The sequence below is a fragment of the Mytilus californianus genome, unplaced genomic scaffold (assembly GCF_021869535.1).
Source record: "Mytilus californianus isolate M0D057914Y unplaced genomic scaffold, xbMytCali1.0.p SCAF_7, whole genome shotgun sequence".
NCBI lineage: Eukaryota > Metazoa > Mollusca > Bivalvia > Mytilida > Mytilidae > Mytilus > Mytilus californianus.
The window spans coordinates 22,307,879-22,330,165 of record NW_026262723.1 but is presented as its reverse complement, the minus strand read 5'-3'; the positions used below and the strand labels follow the sequence as shown (position 1 = coordinate 22,330,165).

The 22,287-nt window shown below is 31.3% G+C and overlaps 1 protein-coding gene across 1 annotated transcript; it reads left to right on the top strand.

Annotated features, from left to right (window-relative positions):
• Positions 1 to 20,241: 20,241 nt before the first annotated feature.
• Positions 20,242 to 21,337, top strand: LOC127708286 (protein CLN8-like). The gene has a single exon (XM_052213130.1). It carries the CDS (start codon positions 20,242 to 20,244, stop codon positions 21,079 to 21,081), a length of 840 nt encoding a protein of 279 aa, XP_052069090.1. The 3' UTR covers positions 21,082 to 21,337.
• The last annotated feature ends 950 nt before the right edge of the window (positions 21,338 to 22,287 follow it).

Sequence of the window (22,287 nt, the reverse complement as noted above, 5' to 3'; positions counted from 1 at the left end):
AATGATTTAAATAGCCCGTTGATAGTTCCATTGAACTGTTTCATCGTGGTCATCCTAAATGTTATAAGATGGTTCACGCTTATCGTCCAAGGTTACATAGTAATCTATAAATGATTATTGTATCGTCTCCTTGGTCTCTAGAGTCTTTGGATGTACGTGTTATGGATAATTGAACCCATAAAGATCATTAATTCCATAATTTCTAAATTTTATAAGTTGTCCCCAATATCTTAAATTGTGAAAGTCTAGTGGGGTTTTTCGTATCATATATCTTTATCATTTAAACAACGGATCTGTATTTTTCCTTCTAAGGAACTATAAATCTTGGTATATTATAAAAAAAATAAAACAGATAGGGGTTGAGATGTATTTCTGAAAAACTAAGAAAAAAAAACTATGTTAAAATATGGGAATGTAAATTACACTCTTGCTTGCCTTTTGTATTAAAATTACAAAAAAGAGATAAAAGCGGAAATCTTAAACTCTAAACTCGTAAATACATTAGGGATATACCAATAATATAGAAGATAAAAATCTTAAGGAATCCGATAAACTCCAAAACATAGCGAAACAAGTTGTATTGATGGGGTAAGCGTCTCTTGATATGCATGTTTCACGCGCTATGGGATTTATGCATGGCAGGATAATATAGATGATAAATTAGCAGACAGCACAAACACGTGAGAAAATGCATGATTCAAGCAGTAATGTCTGAAATAAATAATGGTGTTGTTTGTATTTTTACAGATTTCACATAGGAGAGTAAATCAGTTTTAGAAAGAACATTTCTATCTGAACTTGATCTGAAACATCTAAACGACTGGAAATATGTTTCGGGTTTTAACAGGGGTTCACAAACCCCGCTTATCACCAATTCAGACCTGTTCAGACTAGTTTATTGTTTCAGGAAATGTTATACAAATACATAGTTGATTGGGTACATTAAACTCTATCTGTAAATATTTGGTGGGTGTATGCCAGGATCTGCCTATGGACATTCATTTGGTTTAAACATATTTTATTCTTGCGAAAAGAAACGCATTATATTTAAATACAATTAACAATATTATAAACATATCATGAAGTGTAACAATGAATAGAAAAAATAACAATACTGTCGAAATGTTAAGATGAAATACATTTGTCAAAGAGTGAATATTGTAAATCTCTTTATCATCGGTGAGCATCCGTTTGACTGAGTGAGGTTTATAAATATGCAATCAGTCACATCCACGTCCGATCAGACTAAATGACATAGACCCAGTGGTTGTAAAACAGAAGCGAGAGATACCAAAGGGATATTTAAACTCATACATGTATGTCGAAAAACAAACTGACAATGCCATGGCAAAAAAAACGAAGAATTACCAAAACACAACAATTATATACAAAACACAACATAAAAAACTGAGCAACACGAACCCCAACTTCGGGTGATCTCAGGTGCTCCGGAAGGGTAAGCAAATTAAGTCAGGAATACTTTTCAATTTGTAAAATTTATTGTTTTTCGAGATTGTTCAAAGAATAAGCCATCATAAGAATATTGTCATTGATTTTTTAATATGCCTCCATGTGAAGTACATAGGATATTCTCTATTCGTACCTGTCGTCGTAAAGATAATGATATTTACATGTCTGAAAGCGATTATATCTGACAAAACATAATTTACAGCAGTGCAAACATCCTGAATCACATTAGGAATAAAGCCTAAAACATGTTTTCAGACTTTTAAATCTTGTTCAGCTGCGTGTTTTCAGTTGCACTGTAACAATTTATATGATCACTCAGTGCGACCAAGAATCTACCAAGATGTCCATCACTGCATAAGTTATTGCAAAAAAACAACATTTTTAGTTCTACAGATAGCATCGGATATCATTTGATTCTATGATATGACATGATCACCAAAAGCATGAATAAATTCACAAGCAAGAGTGGGTTTGATATCAAAAGATCCGTATGTTTAAATATTTGGGAAACGTTACAAACATTATTTTTTGATAATTGATTTGAAAAATTTAAAAACAGATTTAGCAGAATATAGTTCACAGGTGTCTCCCTTTTTCAATTATTTGGCCTTTCCTAGGATTTAAAGCTATACCAACCACGTTTTTAAGTCTTTATAAGAATCTGTACTTTTGATTTGCTGAAAGCAATTGCTAGGCATTTCAATATCAAATTTAATTTCTCAGTAAAATTCAACATTCAAGGACTCGTGGATTTAACTTGATGAATTAAAACCTTACTGGATTTTTTAAAACCGTTCTAAGTATTACGAAACATTTGCCACTGGACGTCCAGCACAAAAAAAATCAATCCATATATTTTTGGCGGTGAATTTTATGATCCGCGTTTCACAAAAAATCTTACGATTGTTCAAGACTTTTCTATTTTTGTCGTCAGATATTTTTGTAAAATGAAATCCAGTACTACTATTTTTATTGATGAAGGAAGTCATGCAAGCAATTGTCATACTCTGTTTCATATATTTTTTATGCAAAGGTATAACAAATGCACCTTGCCATTTTTAAATGATAAAAACGAGTTTCGAAAACAAAACGTAGTAGAGACTAGTAATCTGTGAAGCTTGATATCGACCAACTATAAGTGTAACATTATACTGAGAATGAAAAATAAAACTACGTTGCATGCAACATTTAATGCCTTTTATAAGATTTAATGATACATTGGGCAAAATGCATTATGATTTGACGATAAAATTTCTAATTTGTAAAATTTTTATTGTATTCAATGAGGACCATGATGAAATTAAAAAGAATGTCTGATCAGAATTATAACTTTACAATAAAGCATCAATTGTTTTGCAATCTTTTTAATATACTTTACGTGTTATTTGATTCAATATACATTTAAATTTGCTTGAGTTTTTTATTGGTCTTTAATTTACAATCTGATCTTTTAAATGAAACGCATGTACAGGCAGATGATAAATTGCTTGCTTTGATTGCTTAATAAATTAAATCTCTATCAGAATTGAAATTTATTCGATAAATGTATTATTACTGAATTGTAAAAGTTGTTGATTGAACACGGATTTAAAGAGGTTTCTTTCAACTATGGAATGAACAGTGCATACAATATAGTCATAAAGGATTCATTAAGTCACTAGCAGATAGTCACGTTTAGAGATCTTATTAAGTTTTAATACACTTTTAGATGTTTGATTTTTTTTTTAAATTTCTGCATTCATTATTTTTTCATATGCAAAAAAAGTTCTATCTTTTTACACTTCTATTTTTAAGAATTTTCGCTACTCTTGTTTTTTGACTTTTTGTCCGATATTCCAAATCCACTAGTTTTATCCAGGTAGTGTTAACAACAAAAATTGCCCGCTTAAACCTATTTTTCTTTTCATAATTTTGTAACATTTAGTTTAAAATGCTATTTTTGAAAATTTTATAAAATCCTTGTTATTTTTTCATAGTTTTTGGAAGATACCAATGTTAAATGTATGAAAAATCTAGTGAAATTTTATTTCCCGCCAAGTTTTCAATTGCTTATATCTCAAAAACATGAACACGGAACTTTATTATTTTTCTGCTTTTTAAGTTCCATTATGTATATACTATCAATTCATTACAGTCTTTTTAAAAGCATGTTATTTTGAAACAGAGGAGCGAACATCCTTTACTGAAATATTGAATTACAAAACCAAAAAGTTAAAACAAACCTATTTAAACATTTTATGGTTTTCACTGTTCGACCTTTTTACTAAATGAAAAATAAAACCATCATGAAATTCTGAAGATTAGGTTATCTGTTTAAAATTTGAAATTTTTACTACTTTGCATTTTCGAGCTATTGAACGTTACATATAGCATCCGCAAATTTATAAATCGTAGAATATGAAACCAACCATTATGAAAATATCTCAATTTACCTAAAAATATATGTGGTATGGTTGCCAATGAGACAAGTCTCCACCAAAGACCAAATGAAGTATAATTCAACAACTACATGTATATGTCACCATACAACCTTCAACAATGAGCAAACCCCATAAAACATAGTAAGCTTTAAAAGGCGCCGAAATGTGTAAATGTAAAACAATTCAAACGAGAAAAATAACGGCCTAATTCATGCACAAAACAATAGATAAAAAACAAATATGATATACAGCAAAAGTGTTGATCTAAATATGCCCTTTTTGTTTTATCCTCTCAAATATGTATCAAAAATGTTGGTCTCGAACACATCTAATGAGGACTATTAGGAATTATCGTCGTGATTACAGCAATCAGTACCAAATGAACTTAGGTAATGATTCACGTCATGCAAAACGTCTATCAGCAAACTTTGCATGTAAGAAAGTCGGTAAATTCTTTACTATATACCAACACGAAAAAGGCAAGTGTAACTTGAAAATATTTCTCCGGTATCTTCTCATTAGTATAGGAACAATAATTTCGGGTCAGCAGAGGATATCTTTGTTATTGTTATGGATATTTTTTGAATACATAATTGACAGCACATATATCATATATTGCAAAGAGTTTCTTGTCTTCATATTCGGCTATAACCCTCCTTAAAAGTATACTTGTCTGATGTATTCGTATTTTATGCCTTTATAGTATACATCAGCAAGCATCTAATTGAGCATGACATGATATAATTCCTTTCCTAGAGATATTAGTATTGCCTCACAATTTCCATCGTCCTTTCTTTAATATATCGGAAAAATGTCTGATTTTCTAAGAGTTTTTTCTCTTTTTTTTGCTTCCTTTCATTTTGTTATCCGTTCTTTATCTTTTTAACTAATTTTCTAGATGGTTTTCGCTGACGTTTAAAGTCCTTATTACAAACAATCGAATACTGTCAGTCTTTTATACAACAATTTCATATATCAAAAATTTATTCATAATTCAGACGAATGCAGTCAGCCGATATTCCAATTTCTAATGAAGCATACATTTTCTACTCGACTGTTAAATAGAAGCCTGATTCAGACTCATTACAAATAATCATGCCTATTTACGATGCTTTAAATCAAACAGAACAATACATACTATTTTCATGTTGCAAATTATATTTAGTTGGACAACAAGGAGTAAAATATTACATCCGTTGTTTTTTTTTTACGTCGTGTTTATCAATTACATGGCATACTTTATCATAATGAGTAAAGACAAGCAAACTTGTTATAAATAGAATAGTAAATCAAATTCCTTTTACGCTTTAGCTTTATAAATCATTGTATGTACTTTAGTTTCTTTTTTGTTTCTTTTCGATGTTGCTGTTTTTCTTCTTTTCTATTCGAAAAAAATGTTCAAAATCATCAGTCAAGTACAATCTTTGGCGCACCACTTTCACTCTGATGAAGAGTCTCTTCACAAAGTCAGGACTATACATGGCAATCAGTCGCCAGTTCTTCTCATTAGCTTCATTAATCTGCTCACCTTCGTATAAAGTTTCATTATTGTGACTCGCAGTATTTGGTAAACCTTTCGGAATGTTTGGTCCTCAATGCTCATCAACTACGTACGTTATTTGGCTTTTTAATCTTTTTTTATTAGAGAGTTACTGATGAGTCTTTTGTAGACGTAACGGGCGTCTGGCGTGCAAAAATGTAAGCCTTGTATTTTTGGTGAGTTTATTGATGTTTTACGATATCTATAAGAAACTCTAATTATTTTTATTATAATAAGGACATTTTGTAAATTTAACTCCCCTTCTCTTATATGACAAAAATCAAGTTATAAAATTGAGATTGGAAACGGGGAATGTGTCAAAAATACAACAACCCGACCAAAGAGCAAAAAAAAAAAAAACAGTCCTAGGTCACCAATGGGTCTTCAATACAGCGAGAAAATCCCACACCCGGAGGCGGGCTTAAGTTGGCTCCTAAACAAAAATGAAGGTTTCATTTGCAGATTGGAAAAATTTCAAACCAAAATCTATAGCTTTAAAGTTCTATTGTAAAAAGCCAAAATTTATCAAATATCATTGATCCAAATAAAAATCTTAAAAGTTCTTAATTTTCCTGCCACTAATGGCCGTCAAATGATCAAAGATAGCATTCTTATAATCATATATATAATCTCTATCACATGAATTGTTATCTCTGACCATTATATGGTCATTGGATCGACTTCGATGGTCGAAATAAGTAAAAAGGTACCCTGGTTTAAATTTATTACAATCGAATGAATATTCTCTTTCATATCAAGAATATTTAAGCGATAACTGGAATATATAAGCAAAAGTGTATATTTGTTTTTCGTTTTTTTGTTTTGTCATAAATCATACTTTTATTTTCGTTTACATTGTTTCGCATTTTGTCATGTCGGGGCCATTTATAGCTGACTGAAATACGGTTTTGTGTTTGCTCTTTGTGGAAGGCAGTACGGTGCCTTTTTGACGAGAAAATCAACGTCATTTGGACTATGGTGGATAGTTATCTTATTTGAAATCAGACCACATATTCTTATTTTTATATAATACATTGAATAACATGAACATTTATCTGTAGTAGAAGTTAAAAAGATTTTATTCTCTAAAATATGATAATACTGTTTTGAAGCGTGATTATGATGTTTACCAAAAATAGCGTCCCACGAGCAATAGTTTATTTCACAATGGAACTGATTGACAACAATTCACACATTTTACAAATGACTTTACATGGAGCAATAAATCACTAGCCGTCATTCTATAATTGTTCAATTAAACAGTCCTTAAGATAGCGCTATAAGTGGTAATGATTACGCTCCTAAAGACTTTCTAATTGTCAATTTTACGGATTTACTGCATCATTCTTTAAACTGAAGAGAATTTAAGGAAACATTCTCATTTATTTAACTAACAGCTAGGTTAACATTAAGCGTATGAAGTTGACATGTACCCTTATAGGAAACTGCACTGATTGCCAATCAATGTTCTAACTCATTTGTTCTCCAAAGTTTGTAAATTGTCAGCTGGTGTTTTGACATCGTTTTCATTTTACAATCCTTTAAATTCTAAAAGCAGAAAACAAATCCTGAAAATCAGGATGTTTTCAATCCTTTAAATTTTGAAAGCAGAAAACATATATCCTAAAAAGCAGGTGACCTCTAGTTGCTAACTTCTACGTCATTTGGTGTCTGATGGACAGTTGTAGTATTAACAATCATACCACATCTTCTTATTTTATTTTTACACGAGTTCATGTAAAAATACCAGGCATTGATATAAATACAATAATTTTCAGTTAGGAGCTATTCTAAAGGAAGCAGGTAAAATTTCATAGACCTTATTTTCAAGGTGAAACTTTACATATTTTACCAAACACGTTAAAAAAAACCGATGATTTGGATATATGAATTATAGATAATTTGATTGCTCCAATTTTTGCTCCAAGATATAACTGTATTATTATCCCCTGGCAAGAAATTTGAGGATTAGATAATAGTTAACTGTTTTTTTTCGTCATTTTTTCACAGTGTTTATTCCGTTGTTATGTCAATAATTCCCAGTAGTTATTCCTTTTCTATGTTAGTTATTTCCGTTTGTTATTCCGTTTGTCTGTCAGTTATTCCAATTGTTATTCCGTATGTCTCCCAGTTTCTTCGGGGTTGTAATTCCTTTTTCAATTATTCCTAGTGGTTATCCCGTTTGTCCGTCAGTAATTCTAAGTTGTTGTTCCATATGTCCATCAATTATTGTCAGTGGTTATCCCGTTTGTCCGTCAGTAATTCTAAGTTGTTGTTCCATATGTCCATCAATTATTGTCAGTGGTTATCTCGTTTGTCCGTCAGTAATTCCAAGTTGTTGTTCCATATGTCCATCAATTATTGTCAGTGTTTATTTGTTTATCTGTTAGTTTTCCCTGGGACTAATATACTAAGACGTTACGCACGTTATTGCGTTAATGCATCGATATCGTACACACCACAATTATAAGCAACCCTTATAAAAAAAATCATAACAGATAAGCTACATAATATTCATATCTATAGACTCAGTAGGTATTGCCGTTTCTAAAAATCTATAAAACTAGATACTAGTATCATATGTTATTACTGGTTACCAATACATCAAAATCATCAAAACGTCAAATTTTGGCATGTCAGACGTAACAGACTATATGCATAATAACGTACAGGCATGCTTGCGCTCTTTTAAGGAGAAAGTAAGATTCGCGAAAATATGCAGGAATGTTCTTTGGAATATTTCATTTATGATTTCATTAGCAAATTCTTGCTGACTGAACATCGTGGTTACGGTTTTAGCAGAGGATCCAGGCTTTAAAAAGTAACAGCAAGACCATACTATCGACGAAAGTGTTTATATGATTTGTGCTGTTCGTTCGACAGAGTTTCGAAAGTTGGCGAAGGGCTCTATAACATTATGATCGAATTGAAATATGCCATTTCTTTATTAAATCTTCCGACCCGACATAAAATTGCATTTTGTTATTGTGCTGCAATATGTTTCATGTATGTATGTGTAGATCTTGAAAGTGACAACACAACTGTTGCTCCTGAAGAGTTTGATTTTGATATTATATAAGTCTGTAACTATATTAGAACAATACAATTATATTTCCCATAATTCTTTTCTTTTAAAATTTAATTTACAAAATATCAAAATTGGTAGAGTATTGATTATTTAATCGTGTTCACCTTTTAAGTATGACTCTATTCATTTGTAACAAAATCTCCGCTGCTTCATTTAAATCAAAATTGGGGGACGCTTCCTTCTTTCCGCAAAAAACAGGGAAATCATCGAGTTTTATTACATGATATGCCTTATTATCTTACTCTTACACTTAGAAGTATCAAAATTGACTACACACAACTTTGCCAATGAAAAAGGAAAAGAAAAAGAATAAACGTCCCCGATTATTGGTTGAAAACGTCAAATTACGTCGTTACCAATTGAGACGCAATACCGTGCATAACGTCTAAACGTTAATATAATAGTCCCAGGTTTTCACCAGTAGTTATTTTGTTTGTCTGTCAGTCATTCCCAGTGTTAACTAACTTTATTCCATTTGTCTGTTTTACCCCATGATTATTTTGTTTGTCGTTAATTCCACATGATTATTCCATTTTTAAGTCAGTTATTCCCAGCAGTTATTCCATTTGTCAGATATTCCCAACGGTGATAACATTTGTTTGTTTTTCCCATTGGTGATTCCATGTGTCTGTCAGTTATTCCCATTGGTAATTCCGTTTTGTCTCTGTTCTATGTTCATCAGTTATTACCAGTGGTTATTCGGTTTGTTCCTCAGTTTTCCTACTGAATGTTCCATTTGTCTATTGGTTATTCCGTTAACTGTCAGATACTTCCAGTAGTTATTCCGTTTTTCCGTCAGATATTCCAAGTGTTTATTCCGATGGTCTGTCAGTTATTCCCAGTGGTTATTCCGATTGTCTGTCAGTTATACACTGTGATTATTCCGATTTTTTGCCAGTTATTTCCAGTGGTTATTCCGATTGTCTGTCAGTTAATCCTAGTGGTTAATCCGTTTGTTCATCAGTTTTCCTACTGAATATTCCATTTGTCTATCGGTTATTCCGTTAGCTGTCAGATATTCCCAGTAGTAATTCGGTTTTTTCATCAGATATTCCCAGTGGTTATTCCGATTGTCTGTCAGTTATTTCCAGTGATTATTCCGATTGTCTGTCAGTTATTCCGTTTTTCAATTAGTCATTCCCAGTGGTTATTAAGATTGTCTGTCAGTTATTCCCAGTGGTAATTCCGATTGTCTGTCAGTTATTCCCAGTGGTAATTCCGATTGTCTATCAGTTATTCCCAGTGGTAATTCCGATTGTCTGTCAGTTATACCCAGTGGTAATTCCGATTGTCTGTCAGTTATTTCCAGTGATTATTCCGATTGTCTGTCAGTTATTCTTTTTTTCAATTAGTCATTCGCAGTGGTTATTAAGATTGTCTGTCAGCTATTCCCAGTGGTAATTCCGATTGTCTGTCAGTTATTCCGTTTTTTAATTAGTTATTCGCAGTGGTTATTAAGATTGTCTGTCAGCTATTCCCAGTGGTAATTCCGATTGTCTGTCAGTTATTCCGTTTTTTTAATTAGTCATGCGCAGTGGTTATTAAGATTGTCTGTCAGCTATTCCAAGTGATTATTCCGATTGTCTGTCAGTTATTCCGTTTTTCAAATAGTCATTCGCAGTGGTTATTCAGATTGTCTGTCAGTTATTCCCAGTGATAATTCCGATTGTCTGTCAGTTTTCCCCAGTGGTTATTAAGATTGTCTGTCAGTTATTCCGTTTTTAATTAGTCATTCGCAGTGGTTATTAAGATTGTCTGTCAGTTATTCCGTTTTTCAATTAGTCATTCGCAGTGGTTATTAAGATTGTCTGTCAGTTATTCCCAGTGGTTATTCCGATTGTCTGTCAGTTTTCCCCAGTGTTTATTCTATTTGCACTTAGTTATTCCCCGTTTGTATGTCAGTTATTATGAGTTATCATCATGCCGTTACACATAATAAGACTGAGGTTATATAGTATGTAATGATTTTCGGATACGCAACTGTCCGAATAAGTCTCTTTTGTCAATTGGGATTTACTAAAGCCTCACCTTCAGTTTCTATTGTAGTAATATCCAAAACCCACCGGCTTTACTTATTTAAGTGGCCATCACATGTAATAAAAAATAGATGTTATATTGAGATGTCATGATATCATAACTTAGTCATTTGTCTCAGGCAGTTCATCTACCATAAAACAGATTGTATTAAGATTAAATGTCAAATATTAAAGAACAAAACGTTTCGATGTATTTGTTTTCCCTGTATATGATAATAGTACATTTATTAATGATTGTAACATTAATAATCTCACCTTGGATGTCATCTTCTATACAGATTGAACATGCTAAAGTAACATTATAGTTATCTCTCAAAAGAAAATTAGGAAGTTTTTATATGTTTCATATATCGATAAAATAAATACAATGACATTTTAGACATGAATCAAACCGATGGTTTATACCCTTTTTATTATCTTAGATTCAATCATAAATATACTCGATGGCATATTATCAAGATATCAAACTTCTTACAAATAAAAAAGAGAATTACAGTTTCATAATTGTAATAAAATGTTCTTACAAAAGTCCATGTTGAAAATCTAGTTTATCTTCGAAGAATGTGTGGTTTATTGGATTCTGTTAAAGCACTGAATGAATGGTTAAAAAAAGTCTTGATCCAACTTTCCTTTTTTAGTTTGTTGTATATGAATATTAATTTTTAGCTCCCATAATTAGAAAATTGACCAAAGCTTGCATTTCTTGGAATTTGTGACATTATATAATTCATGAATTTTTATCGCAATATTGCTGATACAAACACAGAGAAGCTTCTTTCTTATAAAAGTTTCGCTGCTAGATTGACATGTTTCATTATTAAATTCACCCTAGTTTGACTTCTTGGTCTTCATCATAGATGTATATGCTGTAATTAATACTGACAACACCGTTTAGATCCAGTAGTAAGTTTTAACTATTGAGTCTGACATACTTTTTCATAGAAACGAAAGCTCTGGTATATCGATTCAACTTTAATATACATAATATTATACTGTTCTAAATATGGAAGGTGCATATTCGAATTAAATCATTTCCTTTGACGTAATTTTTAGTCCTCAAACGACTCGGTTGATTTCTATTCATTTAAGTCAAGATATGAAGGGAGCCTTAATATGATGCAGGTGTTCCTGTAAAAGAGGACGAAATCCGTTTTATGAATTTCATGTTCATTGTACTGTTGTCGTTATTATTTTTGGTAATCACATATACAATTTTTCGCGGGAAATCGCATGACTTAACAATATGACAGGGTCCTTCAACAGAACAGGAACAGGGTTAGCGCAACGGTTAGGGAAAAAAATTGAGTTCATTAGTATACAGTATTGATTTTTTTATTGACATTTCTACTGTTATTGGGGTCTCCCCATATTACTCATGATTACCTCATAACTTCAGTTTCAATGGGATAATTGTGATTAACAAGTACTCAAATTTGAATTATTGTTTTATAAATATTGAAGGGGGGTCATCTATACAGCGGAATGTGAAGTTAAAGGATAGGTCTAGCAACCTTTCCTTCTACATGAGAAGTCCCTGAATGCAGCATGCCTCATTTATATTAATTGAAATCATCCGTTCGAACATTTTACGGACACCTTCACGAGTCGGTTGACCTTTTTGATCTTTTTCACAGATGACGACGGATATGTTTCAATTATCGTTACCGTAATCTCGTCCTCTTTTCCTCGAATGTGACATACCGAATTAGACATATCACCGGGTTTGTACTTACATGATCGACCACATGCGGAGCAGGATCTGCTTACGCTTCCGGAGCACCTAAGATCGCCGACGGTTTTGGTGGGGTTCGTGTTGCTCAGTCTTTAGTCTTTCTTAATAAATAAGTCGGCAAGGACAATTGGATAACAAATGTAAGCCGACTGTCGACTGACTGTTCATAATAAAGTTCAAAAACATAACAAATACATTCATTTAATCAAACTTCCAATTTCTAGGTGATATCATTTACAGAAATTGAATATTACAGTGTTTGTCTGACAACGTATGATTTGTTCCTTCTTAAAAACCAAAGTACTATATTATTTAATCGCGCTCAATAAGTATTTCTAGAATGTCTCATCGGTTACGCACATGACAAAATGTAAGAAAAGCGAAGTTAAATTTGCTTGTGGGTACAGAAGTTTTGGCTACTTGGCGAGTGGTAACGTGGGAAAAAACAAAACATTTGTTAGCACTGTAAGAGCTAGACCAAGAAAGAATGGAGCAAAATGTGTAGAACATTATGGCTAGATTTTGATACATTTATTCAAACCAATCCGATGATTCAAAAGAGTTATTGCCCTCGTAATGTTTAGATAATAATATGATTTGTTGATTTAAGCTTCATACTGGTATGTGAAACTGGTACATGATGAAGACATGGGCTATTTTGCATATTGTTTGGAGACATTTTAAGTAAACCAGAAGTAGCCATTTTTGCACATATTTAGGCATTAAAATTCACCTAGAAACTATACATTATTGGCCAATCAAAACCGTATGTTGAAAACTACAGAATTTTTCATTGCCAGAAATAATAACGATGAAATGACAACAGTCCTCAAAACACTGCAGAGAAACCAATAGAAAAAGCAAAATACGAACCTCACCAAAAACTGGGTGTGAATTCATGTGCTCATAAGAGTTTAGCAATTCCAGCTCACCTAGTGACACCCATCGTATTACTTCTATTAAAATACGTTGAAGAGATACGTTCATTGATTATTTAATTGGTAAATATATGTCGACTTACCCTAAAACACCACCAAATTCATAACACATCGGTTAAATATAAATTCTCTAACCCTATAACACTGGACCGAATTTGAAAGTCCTAAATGAAAGCAGAGATTTGCAGGACAAAGGTTAGACACAACTGTTGCCTGTATAAACAACAGACAGCAAAAGATAAAATTGCACAAGACAGCAATTAAAGCTGAGACGCTGGAGTTTTTAAGAAACACTGATTTATTGACAGTTTCCGGCTAAGCAATGATCTATTTGCATGTAATATATCAAATAAAAGTAGCCTGATTTATAAAACGTTACAAACTTTACACAAAGCTTTTTCAATACGACGATTACATGCCATTCGTCAAAGTTCTTTGTATAGTTTTGTGATTTGCTTCTCTCAGTGATAAATCTATTATAATTTATCTTTTGATGTAAACAGTTATATAAATTCAATTTTCCAATAATCTTTCTCTCTAGACGGAAATTAATAAAATGGCACTGAAGACAAATATGACTAAAAGTCAAAACAAAACATCAAGACTGACTGATAATCAAGTATTCTTTGAATATTCATCAAACTCTGTTGTTACTTTTCTTTTTGTGACATATTGAAATTAAAGTAATCGATTGATACAGACAATCGCATAACTGAATTTGAATATTTGACAGGGATTTGTAACCATATTGTCGCCTATATGTGTTGAACTAGATTTGGTATAGTCCTAATGACTTACAAGTATACTGAATTGTCCAAGTATGACAGCAGAATATTACGTTATGCTTGTTGAATATTAGATAATTGAGATTGATGTTACAGAAAATAAGGAAGACATTGTTATAAATTTCAAAATTTCAATGTATTAAGGTGGATCTTCGAAATATATTTCCTCAGATAGAATTTTCTTATAGTTTGCCAAAATGTAGATTTAATCATGCTTTTTGTTTTTGAATATAATAAAAAGTATAGGTCACCATGCTGTTTTCCAAGCTACAAGTCATGCAAAATTTGTATAGATAATTCATAAAAAAAACTTTCTTTGTGAAAAAGAAATAATCTATGCAATAGAATTTTGAAATAAAGTATGAGAACTAGACCGATTGTGTACTGCTATTTTACAATCCAAGATGACAGTATACGATTAATCTACCTCAAAACATAATGTACTGTGCATAACAAAGACTTATAAGAATTCCAGTTAGTATTTACGTCGTCGTCTTTCAGTTTTTATTTTTGTAATGGCGTTGTCACTGTTTCCCTCGATTTTATGGTTTTGTCTGTCCGCTTTGGTATCTTCAACCTTTATTTTCATATCTTACTAAAGCTGTAAGAATACGAAAATCATCCATTGACCAAACATACTGGAACAGCATAGAAGAAATCATTGTCATAGCATATATATCCGAAGTATTTAACGAGGCATTTACTGGCATTTACTGGCCGCAACCGCGTCTTATTACGCTTTCTATCCCGTTGTCTACACCCTAGTGATTCTCACGATAAAACAAAGCCACTATAAACTTACAAGTTCGATTGTGGCTTCGTTCACGAATTTAACATATGAAAACAATGTTGTTATTTTGAACTAAGAACCGACAAAGTGGATTTATAAGAGAAAATATTCATAGTAATTAAACTGGTCGCACATTATCTTGTTGCCTTTACTTTAATTCAAATGAGACAAAGAAATTGGTTATAGAAATTAAAGGATTTCAGAAGAAATTCATCACATTTTTAAATGACAATTTCTTCATTTTTAAGATTTTATTTGATTAATGGTTTAATGTAAAAAGAATAAAAATCTTAAAATAATTTTCCAAAGCAAATCAATACGATCATTAAAGTACAAAACCATGAAAAAAAAAAATTCCAGGACCATTGATCGAAAAGAAAATAATTGCTTTATATCTTTGTAAAATTATATGTTGTTGATACATATATTTCTGTTTTAATGATGCATCTTACAAGAAAAATAATACTAGTAGATTAATTATTAAATTTCCGACAGTTTCATATAAAATTATCTCTTTCTTTTCATGTTTTTCCGGTTTCAATTTAAAAAAAAAAGCTTAGAACCACATACATCCATGTAGTTTTCATGCAGACGGCATTTCTCTATTTTAACCAATAACCGCTCTCATTGAATTCATTTTTAAATTTGATATTTCTGATCAACGTCAGATTGAGGCTCTCCTGTGGTATAACATACGTCCCTGGCGATTTTAAGCAGACAATAATTTCATTAGTTCTATAAATACGTTCACAATTGATACATATATGTTGAACTTGATTGAATTATCAGTTTTATAGTGTTGACATAAAGCATTGATTTGGCAAGTGAAAAAATCTTCACAACAAGATCTGTAAAATTATCCTCATTTTGGTCGCTCTTATTTTGATGGTAATTAATCGATTGATTGATTGATTGTTGGTTTCCAAAAGTCGAGTGGCAACATTTAATGCAGATTCCGTAAGGAGTCAACCAAACAATAAATCACTCTGGCTCCAAAAGACGTGGAAATGGAATATATAGTATGGTAAGTTTCACTGCCACTAAAGATTAAGAGCAATATCTGTGAAAGAATTGTTGAACGGGAGACCTACAGACAGCTTTGAGGATGTTATCTAAAAACAGGAAATTCGAGTTGACGTTCTGACTAGAAATCAATACTCACAACCAAACCAATACAGATGCTAACCATTGAAAGAGTATTGCTGCCAGAACGTCTAGTTATTCAAATCCTTTCGAGTAACTCTTTTACCATAACCCTTTAATTTTGATAGCATATAATTATCTTTACATAGCGGTGTTATTTGTAGCAAATATTTTAAAATTTACTTTAATTATAATTTATTTTAAATATTCTAATTAGTACTCGAAAAGCAGTCTTCTTGTCTTATCTTAGATAATCGTACAGTTTTCTGAATTATTAAAATTACAATGATAACATACGAGGGTCTGGATGGGAGGTAATTCATATCTGTTTTCTGTAAATGTTTAACGATTATGTAATGTTTCTCTATTCGGTATCTTCTTTGCCATAATCTCTATTCTTTATATATTTTTGCCATAATCTCTATTCTTTATATATTTTTGCCATAATCTCTATTCTTTATATATTTTTGCCATAATCTCTATTCTTTATATATTTTTGCCATAATCTCTATTCTTTATATATTTTTGCCATAATCTCTATTCTTTATATATTTTTGCCATAATCTCAATTCTTTATATATTTTTGCCATTATCTCTATTCTTTATATATTTTTGCCATAATCTCTATTCTTTATATATTTTTTCCATAATCTCTATTCTTTTATATATTTTTGCCATAATCTCTATATATATTATATATTTTTTGCTTGTCCATTTTCCTCTATATTTGACCTACATAGTCTCTATTCTGTAAAACTTATCAACACCCTCACACACGAAAATACATCAGAAATTACTATATTATATTTTTGCTATTCGAAGTTGTGAAAATCATTTGCTATAAGGCAAATAAAAACCAGAAATATGACAAACTTAAAGTGCATACGGTGTCAAACCGTTCCTGATAAACCTGAAAAATGGATAGCTTTGAATTCAATATTCAGACGAAATAGGAATGAAAATTGACAATTTCTAATTTTCTGATGAAAGACATGATCGATGAAAGAATTTTACTGTCTAATGGAAATATGAATAGGTTTTTTGATATTCTATAAAATTCTATCAAATAGCTATAAAACATATATTGAACATGTTAAATCTTTTCCCAAGATGATCAACCTATGATGTCATCTGTGAAATAGATAATCACGAATACATTTACTGCTAAAAGCCTTCACAAGAATTAAATTACATCTAAACTATATATACATTCTTTTTTATGGTAAATTTTTACATCTCATGAAAGCTTAGAATGAACTTCATTGAAATGAATTCGGTGAATTAGATATCAGACGAGTACATAAAAAGAGGATGGAGAGGTCACGTGAGGACTCTGCTTTTGCGTAACTGCATGAATATTTACAAGATATGCAGTTCACAGACATGAACACCTCAGTGGATGCATGTGCCGTCTAAGTTTTGTTTTATTCCAAAGGCCTGAGTTTTTAAAATCAAGAAGAGTGTATACACTTGTTTATTTAAGGAATGACTGTCTATAAAGAAATAACATGAAGAATGTGGTGCACACTGAATAACCCGCGTAGCGGGTTATTTAAAAGTGTACATCACATTGTTGAGGTTATTTCGAATAGACAGAAAAAAAAATATTACAGTCATTCTTTAAAATTTAATTCTAAATTCCATTTTTAAGGAGTAAATCATGAAAAAAAAACGTTGATGACGTCACGGTCACATGACAAAATTATGTCTATGAACTGATAGACAAAAAACTTTCAGCCAATCAGAAGACGAGTTACATCCAAATTCAAATAAGTAGCTTCCTGGTGGTAAAGAACATATACAATATATATCAACAGGTCATTTTTTTTAAAGTCTTGAATATGCATGACATACACGTATTTGCTAATGGCCGTTAATCAACCATCAATAATGAAAAACGAAACTATTCATAAGTTTCCTTAAATTTCATGAAAATTATATTTCAAGAAACTATGGTTTTAACTCCCTCAGTCAAAGTTGATCTTAACCGAGTTTGGCTTTTATTTTAGTCATTTTTGATCATAACGCTCCTATCCATTCTTCGTATTTATACACCTCTGACTTTCAAATATTTAGGTTAAAACATTTGATCGTTCATGATAAGGATGTTCGCTCCTCTGTTTCAAAATAACAAGCTTTTAAAAAGACTGTTATAAATTGATAGTATATAAATAAAGGAACTATAAAAGTAGAAAAAAATGAAGGGTCCGTGTGCTTGTTTTCGAGATATATGTCATTGAAGATTTGGCGGGAAATGATTCTCTCTAGATTTTTCTATCATTTAACATTGGCACCTTTTTTCTGTCAAAGAGAATGAAAAAATAACAAGGATTTTATAAGATTTTTAAAGATGGCATTTAAACTATATGTAATCAAATTATGAAAAGAAAAGCAGGGGTTAGTGGGCAAAATTTTTTAATGGCACTACATGGATAAAACCTGAGGATTCCGAATATCTCGCAAAAATTCAAAAACGAGAGGAGCTAACATCCTTAAATCCAGAAAAGCGCTTCGGACGCACGAAATTTATAAAGACTTAGTGTTATTTTCATTTTTATGAAACACGTGAATTATAAAAACTAAGAAACAAATAGAATTTTGTTAACTATCATTTCTTTAGTTGTATTAACTTTTTATTTATAAATCTAGTCGACCGTGGCAATTTGGGATTTTTGTCGTTTTGCAAAGAAATATAATATAATAAGAACCAATAACATCCAGAGTTCTACATTCGTCTACTTTTCTGATGTTGTCACTTGTTTAGACGTACTTTATTTCTGTGACTGTATCTTACGATCCTTTACGATAATATTTAGCTAATCGGCAATGAATACTATCTTCATGCCTAATATATCATGTACTGTGTTACAACTCTAAGATTCTACTGATGAGGAAAGGTAACACTAGGCCACCGAAAGCTGAATTATAAGTTCAGTCTAGGTGGCCGAGTGGTGTAGAGCGATGGACACAGTGGAGGCGGTGTTGTCTCGTTATCCCAATAGCATGAGTTCGAATCCCGGCGAGGGAGGAACAAAAATTTGCTTCCGCAGATTTAACATGATTGTGCTGGTATTATGAGTAGTTATGTATATATATATATATATATATATATATATATTGCATCATAATGTTTTACAATTTCCACCCTGTCTACCTAAAAAAACATGTACCTGCATTTCCGTGGAAACTTCCCTGTTGTACATGTAAAATTTAATCATATTATTTAATAAAGCCTCGAGGACGTTAAACTGTCGTCTTTATGTGGCGAAAGTAGTGTTTTATTTTTTTGTGATACGTTCATTAGAATAACAAAATATTGAAAAAGGTGAGTTAAATCTAGGTTTATAAGTTTTTATTTATCAGTATTTGCATTATTCTTACAATCACTTTTATTGTTATAGGAAATTTTCCAAAAATACGTGTTGTACGCTCGAAAAAAATAATTATAGTATTTTAAGAACATTCAGTTGAAGATAAACCATACAAATAGGAGTACATATAAAAACGTTTTATTATATTTTATAATGTTTTCTTTTTGATTGACAATGATGTCTATAAAAAGAAATGTCCAATCAATGTCCAAAAAGGCTCAAAACAAATGTAAAGCATTCATTTACTTGAATAAATCGGTCAGCAAATTGGATAGCCATTTAAACAAATTGGAAAAAGCGGAGTGAAGACATTTTTACTTTTCTTTGACAGTTATATATTTGGATTAGTGCTCGCATCTAGAGGTCAAATTACAATAAACGGGTCATGTCACAGATTTTTATCAAATTTTGAATAAAACTGCATTATGTTAAGCTTGAAATGAAAATCGGAGAAAATTAGGCATTAGTCTCTTTTCTTTGCAGAAATATTATTAAATGATTTTTTTTTTTTCAAAATAGATGTACATTAGTGTAGAAAGCACATGAAATCGTCCTAAAAAATTAGTTCCTAGTGTAGCTAGGTCATAGATATGATTTTTTCATCATAAGAGTGTACACGTTATTATAATGAAATTACTGATGGAAGATGACAAAGGTTATTGATTATGTATTTGCCATGCAGCTACTTTCAGTAAATGTTTTTGATAACTTTCATCGAATTTTAGTGTCGGTATTGACCCTTCGTGAATATTCTTCTTTCTACTTTAAATTAAATTTTCTCAAAACAGTTTAATCTTTTTATTTTCTAAATCAGCTCAAGTTATCAATTGTTGTTGTAGTCCATTTTATCATTATTTGTAATCCTGGACCTGTTTTTTTTTTTTTTTTTCTATTATTTTTTTGTTATTATTTTCAGGATCAAATCACCATGGGATGGATACGTTACATCCTTTCTGCTTTAGAAGATATAGATTATAGCCAACAGTCATCAAAACTTCTACTTGTTGTCGTCTTCTTTGTTACATACGCCATCGGTTTTGTTATTTCTGGACTATTTTCGACATCATCAACAACGTACGTCAATCTATCGAAAAAGGAACAAATATTTTGGAATTCAGGATTTGTTCGTTCGTGCTATACAATAGTCTGTGTAGGGGTCTGTTTACGGTGTTTATTTGTCGATAAAGAACTCCAAGAAAACGTAATGTACGAAACAACACCGACCAGTTTTATCATAGTTATCTCAGCTCTTGGGTTTTTTGTTTTTGAATGTACTGTTTTAACATTTTCTGACATCAGTAATAGAAAGTTTAGTTTCCTATTACAAATCCATCATTGGATAGGTTTGCTTATTTTGTTACAACTAGTTTTACATAACGTTGGCCACTTTTTCGCTGCGAGGTTGTTACTTTTGGAATTGAGTGCGCCTTTTACCTTTACATGCTGGATATTACTGAAATTTGGGAAAGGAAACACGACTATATGGAAACTAAACCAATGTTTATTAGTACACGTTTACCATTTTCGATCTTTTATAGAAATCACATTTTGCTATTACGTATTTTTCAAATACCGAAATGATCTGCTCTCCGAGTTAACAGTACCAGTGTATCTACTTAGTTGTACATATGCGTTGTTGCTTACTTTTGTGTTGACACCTTACTGGACATATAAAAAGACGACACAACTATTTATACGAAAGGATTTTGAGTTCAGTGATTCCACCAACCAAACGCAGTTAAATGGTCACGTGAAGAAATGTGCTTAATACAAGAACATTCTAAAGAGGATTTTGTTATTAACGTTGTCGGGACTGTGCTAAATGGAAAAGAATAAAAGAAAGAGATGGAAAATTTTAGAGTATTTTAAATTGAAATCTTAGTAGATCCCTGTTGCATATTTATGTTTGTTGAAGATTGATGCAATCCAAACGGACTATACCAGTTATGTCTTTAGATTTGAACTATGGAATTATTGGATTACACTAACTATAAACTGAAAGACAAAAAAAAAAAACAAAAACAAAAACAAAAAAACAAAAAACAAAAAAACAAAAAGAGGAACATCATATTCAAAGAGTATATATCGAGATTTGTTTATTTTTAAACTGACAAAATAGTTTGTTTCATGACTGATGTTTTGTACATGCGTTCCCACGTATCAGTTCAGTTATCGCTTTGGTCAACCATCATATATTTAAAAATTTATAAAAAATAAAAATTATAGATAATAAATTCTGGTATACCTATTAAACATGTTAAACGAAAGGTCTTGCAAAGTTATTTGGTCTCAAAATTAAGGTAACATATTTTTTATATGATCATTATATCTGTTGTCGGAATTTGTTTATTTGAGTACATGTGTACTTATTTTTTAGTGTCACCTCATAAATGGCCAGACAGTTTGTTATTGAAAGGAAGAAAAATTCATATGTCTATAAATTAAATTATAAAGTGAAGCGTCACCACAGAGAATATATTCACAATAAAAGTGAATGATATCAATAGACGTAATTACATCAACCCAAACCATAAATTAAAGAACCAATCGACAATCCTCGGGTGAATCCGCTACTCTCCTTCTATCCGATGAAGGTACGGAATCGGCCGAGTTGTGACGAATGGTTAAAGAACATCATCTTACGATCTTCAATGATATACACAAAATGGAAATGCAAAATTGCTTAAGTCGAATAATACATTCCCCAATATATATACATTAATTTTGATTTTGTATTCTTTTATTTTATAATTAACTTAAAAGTGTATATACAGTATATACAATTATGACTCTATTGAACCATTATTGTTTTAATAGAATAGGAAAACAAAGGATATTGGGTATTCATCCATGGCACAAAATCAGTACATGCACAGCAATAAACACACATAAAGCAAAGGAACAGCGCTTTTATGGCTGTTCTTCATCTCAAAGTCACAGTGAGGCCTCAGTGTGTTTATTATGTTACGAATAA